Here is an 11,881-nt window from a genome sequence, read left to right as displayed (position 1 = left end):
AAGGGTGTTTAATCTTGAAGGCAAGGGATGTTCTCCTTCTCCCTCACTGGAGGTTGGCTTAAGAGCAGAGGCCAATGGTACTGCCGGGGTCAAAGTACATAGTCACTTAGGGTGTGCTGTGGGGTTTTGAAAGTTTCAGTTATTAGTGGAATTGGAAGCATGGTCCTCTGGAGACATTGGGAAAAAGCTTAGAGCAATATTCCTTAGTCTGGTGAGTAGCTTAATAACATCCCTGGTCAGTGTCTGATAGGCTTGATAACAGCGGGGCAAGTTGAAGTCATTCATGCGAAGGAAACCAACTGACTAAATGAAAGCAGGCATCAGGAATATGATTATCTGGGTTTTTTTCTTGGTTCTTTGAGATCAAATATTTGAAACTGAATACATTATGCACTTTTCAGACAAAAGACAGTGTTAGTCTTTCTCAAATGTTCAGACTCAGGTGTAATGGGAATTTGCTATGTTACTATCAAGTTGTTATGATGAATAAGTGTAAAATTAATGTAAACAATTGTTACTGAGAATGAAAACTTTTTCTCAGGAATTTTTCTTCAAATAATGCCAACTGCAGAATTCAAGGTGAGTGTTTAATAGTTATGAATGTAATACCAAAGGCTTAACATGCCATTTATATTTGATAAAGACATAAGTTTGGGCAATAACTTTTCTTATCTAAGCCGAAAATAGAACATGGGTTGTTTAAAATTTTTTTCATAAATATTCTTAAAATACTATTAAAATGGAATTAATACTACCACCACTAAACTATAACACTGATTGTGCAAGGTTTAAAAGAACAGTCCATTGCAGAAGCATTTTAATCTATGAGTTTCCTTGAAGTCTTTTTTTATATTCCAGTAAAGCCCAAAATATCCAGGGGAGCAGAACTTCGTAAGAAGTTTAGGAATTACTGACATAACCTATCCTTAAATATTATAGATTGCCTTCATCTGACATAATTATAATACTATACTATAAGTGCTCATTTCCAATCGCTTCTCGGCCTTTTGGCTAAGATCAAGTGTACTATAAGTGCTCATTTCCTTTATGTGGACCAAAATTAATTTGTGTTAAAACATAGTATTGATACTTGGTGATTATTTTATTACCATAAATTATTGTATACAATTTTTGATAAGGATATTATAAATCATATTTTAAACAAAAATGTATGCATGGCATATGTAAGCAGTAACATCTTGAAGGAGGAAACACCCATGAAAACATTTACCTAAAATTTAGTAATACTGAAAAACACTAGATTGTGCAGAGTAATGAATAAAAGCTATGCATAATACACTGGAACACTGGTAAATCTTCAGGTACTGGAGGAACAACCTGGCATAGGAAAAAGATCAGAGTAGAAACAGCCACATCCTTAGAAGTGCACGTCATCGAAAAATAAATCCCTCAATATAGCATTACACAAAGATTATTCCTTTGGCACTTAGCAATACAGACAAAGGTGTATTGGGTTTAATGTGATTTTATTATTAGGTAAATTTTAGTTACTTTATATAGATAAAAATATACAATATTGCTTTAAATTTTTAAGTGTATACTTGATCGTCATCATATTCACATACAGTTTAGAAGCCTGTTTTTCCCCCACTAAACAGTTCATCCAGTAACATGTGGAAGAGACTAACAAAAATGATTTAGATGAAGACTTTTCATGAAAGGTTTCAATGTAAAAGTGGAATATTAATCTGGTCTAAATCTTTAGTGATTCCTCCTGCTACAAACAAATTATGAAATGTTTTAGACAAATTTATTTTTTTCAACACTTGAATTCATTGTCCAGGTTCAAAATTCTGTTGGAAAATGCATAAAACTGACTTAGCTGTTGTGTCTAAAGTCACTTTTATATACACTGATTTACTAAAAAAAGAAATGTATTTTAATACTACATTTCAGTTTGGGATTTCATTGTTTTTATATAATACATGCAAAACATGTCTATGCCTTTCAGCTGTCCTATTTAAGTAAAAGAAAGTCAGATGGTGGCACTTTTAAGTCACCCAAGGATGGTAAAGTTATTAGTGGTCTGATTAATTTGCTTTCTTAAAAAGACACAGTGATAAAATATGTTAAGACCCGAACAAGTTATTTATGTGCATAAATAAGGTATGCACTATTTTTAAATGAAAGACTGAAAACATTTTACAAATATTGTTGTTCATTATAAACTATACAATGCACCATTTTTTTCACTTATACCAATACTTTGCACCAAACATTGCTATATTCAATCTTAACACTCCTCAAATATGAGAAAAACAAATAGTTTCCACTGTACTAAGAAGTGAAATTTATAAAGTCAACATACTACATTTTAAAGGATTACAGCTCTAAAACAGTTTTTAAAGAATTTATACATATTGAAATGGGTGCTGTACTTATTAAAGAGCTAAAAATAAAGCCGCTTCTCTTCATTTTAAGTTAATACTCAGGGTTGCATTTAACAGCAGATTCTTTACAGGGCAACATTCAACTATTAAGGTGGAGATTTTAGTAAAGCTAAATGGTGATATATCTCTTACTTTTGAAAACTCTTGAAATTTTAGTGCTGCTCTCTTACAATAACTAAAAAAAAATTTAGGAAGATATTTCCACTTCCAAAATTTTTCAACGTAAGGCACACGGCGACATTAAAATCTAGAAACCACTAGAGTAAGTAATATTTCTCTTTTCAACCATTATTTGCTCTTTACCTGAAGAAAGTGGGTGAGTAGTGCAGTTGAAACATGCCTAGATTAATAAAAAATGACTGAATTTAAGAAATACCAATAATGTTTGTGTGCAGAATGGTATTAATTTTAAAAAGTATATTTTATGTAAATATATATTTTACATAAAATATACTCCCTACAGTGTTATAGGTAGAAAAAGTGTGAGGCACTTACATTACCAAGGAGGGAGGAGCAGACTGAGATTATCTTTTTATACAAGCACCAAACCACTTGTTTTAACCTCTGAGATAAAAGCAGAAGCTAAAAGTAAAAGGAAATAGTTCGTATTTGGTACACTAATAATCTACAAGTTCAAAACTCAAAGTATTTGATTTAATCTGATGGAAGTAATTCCACCAGAGAACATTTTTTCATATTTAAAAGTGTCATAATATCTCCCTGAAAAAGTTCTGTATATTCTGTGGTATTATTTCAGAATACTGTAAACTGGAGATGGTATTTCGCTCCTTTGTGACAGCATACTATTCTAATGATGGTAGCATAGGCGATTAACTCCTCTTATTACAAACCAGATTTTAATGTTTTTATAACAGTAAAAATAACATGTACATCAATGCCTCCATGTGAACTTGCTGACATCCAACAAGGACAGTCTTATTACTCTGTGATGCTTCACAAACTACTCAAAAACCAAGGTGAGGAGTGGGCTTGGAATTACAGGAATCCACTGGATGTCAAATCAGGGTAAGGTCTGGCTTCTGATGGGTGAAGACGGGTGGCAGGCTCAGTGTTACGCATGCTATTTAATTCAGCTGGATACGTTTCATTTAAAATTGCTCCGTTCTGAAACTGCAAACAGCAACTTATTAGAACAGATCCTTCATATATATTAAGCCATTAGATATGTGAAAATGTAGTTCTAAAATCTTTATCCTCCAAGTTGTTATTGTAACTCATTCAGTGAAGTCATATTGAACACAGGTATTAGTTGCACTTACAATCTTTCAGTTTCTCCATTAGATAGTATAGGTGAGTGATATTGTCTCACTTCAGATGTGGCACTCCATACATTGACTATTTGATCAATGAAATGCCTTTGGTTTGGGCAGGAACCACTGGATCAGAAAGTACCAGTCACGAACCACAGGTACTACTCTCTGTCATAAGTAAGTCTGCTTTGACCAGATTGTATCTCAGTAAGTTTTAGGTATCAGTAAACTAACTACCTTCAAGATTACTACACTGGATTACAGATAACCCAGAACTTTCTGAAAAGAGGCAAGTTATGATTTGCAAGAGGTTTCTTAATATGTCTTACATACTATATACCATGGGTATGATTTCTAGAACCAATTTTATTCATAATATGCTTTTTTTTTCTTTTTTTTAAAATTTTATTTTATTTTTAAACTTTACAAATTGTGGCGGATTCATTTTGATATTTGGCATAATATGCTTTTAAAGTACTACTAAAATTATTGTCCTAACTGTGGAAATAAAAATTACCAAAGTAAAGTGCTTGCTCTTGCCTTTTAACAATGAAATTTAGTCTCATTTCCGTAAGTGCTACTGGAAAAAAAGGAGGGAGGGGAGGACCCTGAGACACACAGTTCTGTGGAATTACAGGAATAATTCCTGTTACTTATAATTAGTTGGTGATGAACAGGGAATCCTGGCGTGCTGCAGTCCATGGGGTTGCAAAGAGTTGGACACGTGTGAGCGACTGACCTGAATAATTCCTAATAGTTCTGTAGGTTTTTATAGATTACAGAACTTTTTGAATCTTAGTATAATTAGTGAAAGTAATGGACTATAATCATACCTTCAATTGCTTCAAATGAAATTTACCTTTCTAAAGCCTATGTAACATGAGGTTTCTGTCCTTCTAAACTTTATCAAGTTTTCAAAGGGAAGGTAATAATTGCTCAGCAAAAGGTAGGTTTTGGATAAATTACTTTCATCACTCAATACAATGCACATCAGCAACTGTCTTTAAAGAGACTGTGTGCTAAGTCACTTCAGTCGTGTCCTACCCTTTGGGATCCTAGCCCACCAGGCTCCTCTGTCCATGGGATTTCCCAGGCAAGAATACCGGAGTGGGCTGCCATTTCCTCCTCCAGGGTATATTCCCAACCCAGGGATCGAACCTGTGTCTCTTATGTCTCCTACATTGGCAGGCGGGTTCTTTACCACTAGCGTCACCTGAAAAGACTGCCTAGAGCAGTGCTAGTCAACAGAAATATAATGTGAGCCACAGATGGAGTTCCAACTTTTTTTAGATTTAGTAACTCCTTTTTTTTTTAAAGTTGCTCAGTCATTTCCAAGTCTTTGCAACCCCATGGACTGTAACCCTCTAGGCAACTCTGTTCATGGAATTCTCCAGGCCAGAATACTGGAGTGGATAGCCATTCCCTTCTCCAGAGGATCTTCCCAACCCAGGGATTGAACCCAGGTCTGCTGACTGCAGGCGGATTCTTTACTGTCTGAGCCACCAGGGAAGTCCAGTAATTCCTTGGGGGAATATATAGGTCCAGAATTCTTACTGTTCATAAGGAAGTAACACAAAACAGTGGGAAAGAACACACTGTAAGGAACTGGTGCTAATACAGGCCCTCTTCAGAATATAATTTTACAAAATTCACTTCTCTACAGTTTACAAGTTACCTACCTGTGCTTATTCTGCAGCAATGTTGTGAGATAGACTGTAACTCCTCATTGTTACATTTTAATATAACTGAACAATGTCAGGAATGAGGATAAGAAAAGTTTTCACAGTCTTTTTCTAGGGAAAAACTCATATGTAATCAAACAAACCAAGTGTATAAAAAATATCAGAAAAAAAAACAATTAATGAGAAAGCTGCAAATGACATTTATAAACTATTATTACAGTCTTATTGGGATTTGCTTCACAACTAAAATACACAGCATGAACTCAATATTTTCTTTTTTTTGCCAGAATTTAAGGATGGTTTATTATATAAAAACTGATTAATGTAACACTCTACATTTAAAAAACAAATGGAAAAATAAACACATGATCATTATAATTATAGCAGAAAAAGAATTTTCAACATCCTTTCATGACAAAAGTACTCAAAAGAGTGGGAAAACAAATTTTAATACAATAGAGGCCATGAAAAACCCACAGGTGACATCATATTTTCTAATGGAAAAGCATAAAGGCAAGCATAAGACATTCCTGGGTGGTCATAAAGAGCAGCAATCATTAGGAAGCACCTTAAGTTACCATGTTGGTAGAAGGGTCTGAATGACACATTTAAAACCATCCAGCTTGAGTCTCATGATAGAAAGCCAGATAAGTTATCTTTCTTATTTTTCTTAAGATACCAGGGAAAAAACTATTTTACCTTGAAGGATAAAATGAAGATAGAACACTGAGGAGCCTAGGACTTTTACCAGAGATCACCTAGGACAAAAGTATTTGAAGGAAACACATCGATACTGGTTTTAACCCAATTTCAACAGGAAGAGAATCAACATTTAATAATAATGAGTATAATCTATAAAAATACTGAGTCACTGTGTTATATACCTGAAAATGTAAATCAACTATGTCAGTAAAAAAAAAAAAAAATGAGCTTTGAAAAAACTATTTTTAAAACCTTAAAGCTTTCTAAGTCTGCATGTTTAAAAGGTCAGATTTTTTTAAAAATCAACATTATTCTAAATCGTGTACTTTTAACTAATTTGGTAATTTTACTTTTAACTTGTGGATGTATTCATAATGCTTTCATCCTTTATTTCTTTTAAATATTATATACTTGTATTAGTAATGTAAAAGTACCAGCTTACACAAAATAGTCAAATTAGACATGTTCTCCCATACATGCTACAGATAAAAGGTTAAAATCAGTCACTGACAGAAAACTCATAATTTACATCTGTTTATAATGTATTTATTTCATGCATTGGAGAAGGAAATGGCAACCCACTCCAGTATTCTTGCCTGGAGAATCCCAGGGACAGAGGAGCCTGGTGGGCTGCCGTCTATGGGGTCGCACAGAATCGGACACGACTGACATGACTTAGCAGCAGCATAATGTATGAAGAGGCATTTGAAAGGACTTACTCAGTTTGAGACCATACTTACCTTGTTTACAACTGCCTGTGAGCCTGGTGTGGTTGGGTTGTACTGCATCTGAGCCAGCTGGCTGTGCTGAGGGTCTGGCTGGCACTGGTACATTGAAACAGCCCCGGCGTAACACGTCTGAGGAGCTACCATGGCCGACTGTGGATTGAGTCCATGCTGTTGGTTTTCAGGAACTTGTAAACATGAGACAAAATCTTCTAAATTAGAAGCAGTGGTAGGGTACGGGGCTGGTTCAAAATCGCCCATGGGAAAGTCTAACTGTGCACCCTGAGGTTGCGGTGGCAACCCAGGCTGACTATAGGGAATCAAGTTCTGGGGGTAAGGCATAGGATCAAGCTCAGGTTTGTAGGGAAACTCCTGACTAGTCCCAGGTAAGTCTGCAAAGACGTACTGCTGGAGGTCTTGCTGAGGACAATTCAAAGGCACAGATTGGTTAGCGTTCCAGTTTGCGAACATGCTGTTAACTTGCATGTGCTTCATTTTCTGACACAGTTGCTGCTGCTGCTCCACTGTTGTGTGCCTCTGATGGGGCTGCAGCTGCTGCTGGTCTAACTGGAGCTGCTCCTGGACCATACAGCTAGGGTTCAGAGCCATGGATGGCTGCTGAGGGTACCCTGAACACCCGAAGGCAGGCTTATTTAAAGAGTCTTCAACGTAGGTCAGAATTTCATCTGTTAAGTCAATATCTCTGAAGTCATCTTCACCGGAAAAGTCCGTTCTGAAAAATTCCTCATTCTGCTGCATGTGTTCGATGTCTTCAAAATCAATGCCTAGGTGTTTCATAATGTTGTACAAGTCACTGTTTCTGTTATCTGCAAAGAGCCCAGTATGATCTCCAGAGAGAGTTGGGTTCATGTCCTGAGACTGGCTGATCTGCTCATGTTTCAGGATACTGTCACTCCCCATGGGTACAACATTGTTTTGCCAGTTACTGCACTCATTCAGAGAGTCACTGAAAAAATTCCTTTCAAACGGTGTACTAGTTGAAGCAGGATAGAGATAAATAGCCTCGTCTTGTTGCATCATGGCATTCAGGAGGGAACTGGGGTTGAGGGAATCCTTACTTAGAGCTGATGTGGTGGTTGACTCTTTTCCACCAGCACCATTTTTAGTCTTTATTGGTAAGGGATCCATTACGGAAGGAAAAGGGTTGCTTATCTCATATAAAATGGCGTCTCCAGTGGTAAACATAAATGGCAACTTCATATTGCGCTTGTTTAAGTGCTCCATTCCTTCTTCATCTCTACAGTTGGGCACAAGAAAGTTTGCATGTATTAGAAAAAGGTGTATCCTAAATATTTCCAAAATAATAAATTAAAAAAAAGAAAAACTAGCATGCAAAATACACAGTAGTTAAGTTTGCTAGAGGTGAACATAAATTTGAGAGAAATCTTTCTGATGACGAGTACTTAAAATTGTTAAATTTAGATAGAATTTGTCCAAAAATTTCACTCTCAGATTCCGTCCCTACCTGAAAAAACAAATTCTGAATGGAATACAGATCCAAATATACAAGTGAGGCATGCTGAAATATAAAGCTCTAAAGGAAGACTGACATATGAAAATTAAAATTTTTTGCATGGGAAAAGAATTCATAAGTTAGGTTAAGGCATGAAATCAATGTCATAGTTTCATATATACTATGTAGTGTGTATATGTGTAAAATTGAATGCTGGTATTAGGTAAAGAGCTCCAAATGGGTCTAACAACCTCTTAATAACTGATAGAACAAGCAAACAAAAATAGCAAATGTATAAAAACATGAACAAAACAAACTAGACCACTGATATGTAAAGAATACTATACATACAAAAGAACGTGTAGTCTTGACAAGCGTATGTAGGATATTTTATCAACACTGACCATACACTAGATTATAAAATAAGCCACAACAAATTTCAAAGGACTGAATTCCTTCAGGCTATTGTCTAACCTCAGTGGAATTACATTTAAAGTAACAAAAAGACAACTAGAAAATCCCCTAGTATTGAACAGTACATAACACTTATGTTTCTAAATAATTCCTGAATAAACAAGTCAAAATAAATACTAGCACATACTTTCAACCGAATGATAAAGACAAAGGACTGTGGTTAAAATCATACTTAAAGAAAAACTAATACCTTAACCAAATACATTAAAATAGAAAAAGGTGGAAAGAAATTCAAATTATACCCAAGACGAGTAGAAGGAAGGAAATAATAACGAACAGACATAAATAGGTAACAAATGTATAATGGGAAGAAAATCAATAAAACAAAAGCTGACTCCTTGAGAAGGATAATAAAATTAATGGCCTTCTAGGAATAGTGACTAAGACAGGGCACAAATTCCTAATACCAGAAAATATTTCTTAAAATTATATGAGTACAGAACTTATAGAACAGAAAGAAAATAAGAGCATAAAGGAGAAAAATCATGATGTTGATGAATGTGAAGTAAGTATTTGGTGTAAATTTGATGAATGCGAAGTAAGTATTTGGTGTAAAAATTCAACAACCACTCATGATGATGATATTCTGGTAAACTAAAGAAAGGGATGCTTTTAAACCTGAAACAATAAACCCAGTACTTACAAATATCATATGAAATGATCAAGTATTTGAAGTCTTTTTCCCTTAAAGTTGGGAATAATACCAAACTGAATTATCATTATTTCCATTGCATTCTACTGAGGGCCTAGCCAGTACAATGGAAGAAGTTAAAGACCAAAACTAAGTCTAAAGGTTAAAAGAAAAAAATTATTTGCAAACTACATAGGACATATTAGAAAACCTTAAAAGTCTACAGACATCTTATTAGAATTAATCAGGGAGTTGAAGTAAGGTCACTAGATATAAAACACCAATATTAAAAACTCAACTATTTCTATATATTATATATAATATATATGCACACCAATTAAAACAACATCATAGAACATATCTAGGAATAAAATTAAAATATGTATAAGACTCAGGTAAGAACAATACAGCCCATTATTAAGATGAAAACACGGGTACGTACACATGGACCGCCATATTCATGGGTTGCAAGATTCAATATAAAGATGTTAATTTTTCCAAAAGGAACTATAATTTCAGTATAGTCCCGTTAAAAATCTCAACAGATTTTCCCATAGGAATTGGCAACTGATTTCTAAATATATATGGAAATATAAAGGGTAAAGAAGAGGCCAAGACTCTATCCAAGGAGAACAAAAATTCTGAACAAACAAGATGGTGGGCATAAAGATATCAAGGCATATCAAGATACAGAATAGTTAAGACAGACAATGTGCTTTGGAATAAAAACCGCCAACTTGACCAATGGAACGGAGAAGCAGAATCACAGATACAATCCTCTGATTGAAATGTAGTGCAGTGAGGAAAAGGTGGTCTTTTCAAAAAAATCATCTTTTGAATAAATGTTACTAGTTGATTAAATGTCCATATAAGGGAAAAAGACTAATTCTGATCCTTACCCTCAAAGCCACATACACAAATCAATTCTCCAGAGTAGAGAAAATGTGTGCAATGTGAATATTTGACAACATACTCACTTCTAGAACATATGAGAAACTTAAGAATCACTGCCTGCTTATTACCAAACATATGCTAAATAAAGCACTGTTATGTTTTTATTTTAACAGAAGGCCCTGGCTTTTCACCTTACTTTCAGATACCCAGGATGAACCCTTGGAGTTTTTGTTAATTATTCTCTTCAATAGCTCTACATCCATAGTTGTTCAAGAAAGTTGGTTAACTCTGATTTCTCAGTGTCTTTAACTTAACCTATGCTTCTCTCTACACATAATATCTTTTCAGTGTTTATTTCCAGTGTAAATTCTCCTAGAATTTACTTTAAGGTTTTCATGTAAGAGGATTTCTAAACCAAAGTGTTAAAAAAAAAAAAACAAAAAAACACATGAAACATTCTAGGTCTTTGTGCTTACGTTAGAGGTCTCTGAGTTGCAATGATATAATCAGGTCTTCCATTTTTATAAACTAAGCGTGCATTTGACTGCACCCAAGCCCATCGGTTGTCTTTCGTAAGAAGCCTGAACACTATCATGCCACTCTCTCCAGTCTTAATCACTAAAACAAACAAACAAACAAAATTAAATTAGCAAATCTAAAATCAACACAGTAAAGAAAATCTCTGTAATATTTCTGGATGTAATTCATGTATCACCAAAGATGATAAATACACTGATGACTTCCAAGTACAGTATATTAAAATGCATCAAGACAGTTCTTCAGCATTGCTGTTTTTTCCTGTTTCAGACTAAAATTATTCAAGGAAAGATTAAGTCAGACAATTCAAGTAATATGTGAAACTATAGGGAGTAAGTATAGTTTGGGGGGGAAATTGTTTTCATTTTTAAAAGGGAACATGTCCTACAGTCTAATATTTTACTATACAATGTTAAAGTATAATTTGGGCTTCCATGGTGGCTCAGATGGTAAAGGATCGGCTGCAATGCAACAGACACAGGTTCAATCTCTGGGTCAGGAAGACCCCCTGGAGAAGGGAATGGCAACCCACTCCAGTATTCTTGCCTGGAGAATTCCATGAAGAGGAGCCTGGTGGGCTACAGTCTGTGGGGTTGCAAAGAGGCAGACACAACTGAGCAACTAACACTTTCCCTATATTAACAAAGTTATGAAATAAATTGATGAGACAAAATGGCCATTTTCAGAGTAATTAAGCTACTCCATTACTGTGTGGCAGCTAATGAATTAAGAATGTAACTCCAGTTACTCACAGTTGTGTGATACTGAGTAGAAGCTAATCCAGATAGTTTCCTTAAACACTTTTATATCAGTAATAACCTGAAACAAGTCCTAGACTTTAAGGTATTTTCTCAGTCAAGTTCATAAGAAACTACAACTTACTTCGGATGTGGTACTCAGCACAATAGAGCATATCAGCAGCATGAACAAACTGGTATCCTGATCCTCTCATGCTCAGCTCTGCTTCAGTGTAGCCTAAAACAAGTTTTCCTCTGTTTAAAGGGAAAATAATAACAAAATTAAAATTTAACACAAATGAAGTCACCTACATAAATTATTTAGTTATTTTCTGCACTATGT

General features: G+C 34.8%; 1 protein-coding gene and 1 pseudogene across 2 annotated transcripts in view; one reads left to right on the top strand and one right to left on the bottom strand.

Moving 5' to 3' along the window:
- Nucleotides 1–991: 991 nt before the first annotated feature.
- LOC112446510 (uncharacterized) lies at nucleotides 992–1,119 on the top strand (annotated as a pseudogene).
- A 351-nt stretch (nucleotides 1,120–1,470) lies between these two features.
- Nucleotides 1,471–11,881, bottom strand: part of AHR (aryl hydrocarbon receptor) — a 51,614-nt gene continuing 41,203 nt past the window's right edge. Inside the window, exons 8-11 of one of the 2 annotated variants that reach the window (XM_059885372.1) lie at nucleotides 11,684–11,793; nucleotides 10,741–10,882; nucleotides 6,807–8,049; nucleotides 1,471–3,542 (exon numbers count right to left, since the gene is read on the bottom strand). In XM_059885372.1, coding sequence (XP_059741355.1) covers nucleotides 3,408–3,542; nucleotides 6,807–8,049; nucleotides 10,741–10,882; nucleotides 11,684–11,793 — 1,630 coding nt within the window. In that variant the 3' untranslated portion in view covers nucleotides 1,471–3,407. The remainder of the gene's footprint in view (nucleotides 3,543–6,806; nucleotides 8,050–10,740; nucleotides 10,883–11,683; nucleotides 11,794–11,881) is intronic. The other variant, NM_001206026.1, reaches the window with a different exon arrangement.

The sequence above is a fragment of the Bos taurus genome, chromosome 4, assembly GCF_002263795.3.
Source record: "Bos taurus isolate L1 Dominette 01449 registration number 42190680 breed Hereford chromosome 4, ARS-UCD2.0, whole genome shotgun sequence".
Lineage (NCBI taxonomy): Eukaryota > Metazoa > Chordata > Mammalia > Artiodactyla > Bovidae > Bos > Bos taurus.
Note: the sequence above shows the minus strand (reverse complement) of the source record. Positions and strands in the feature narration are given on the sequence as shown.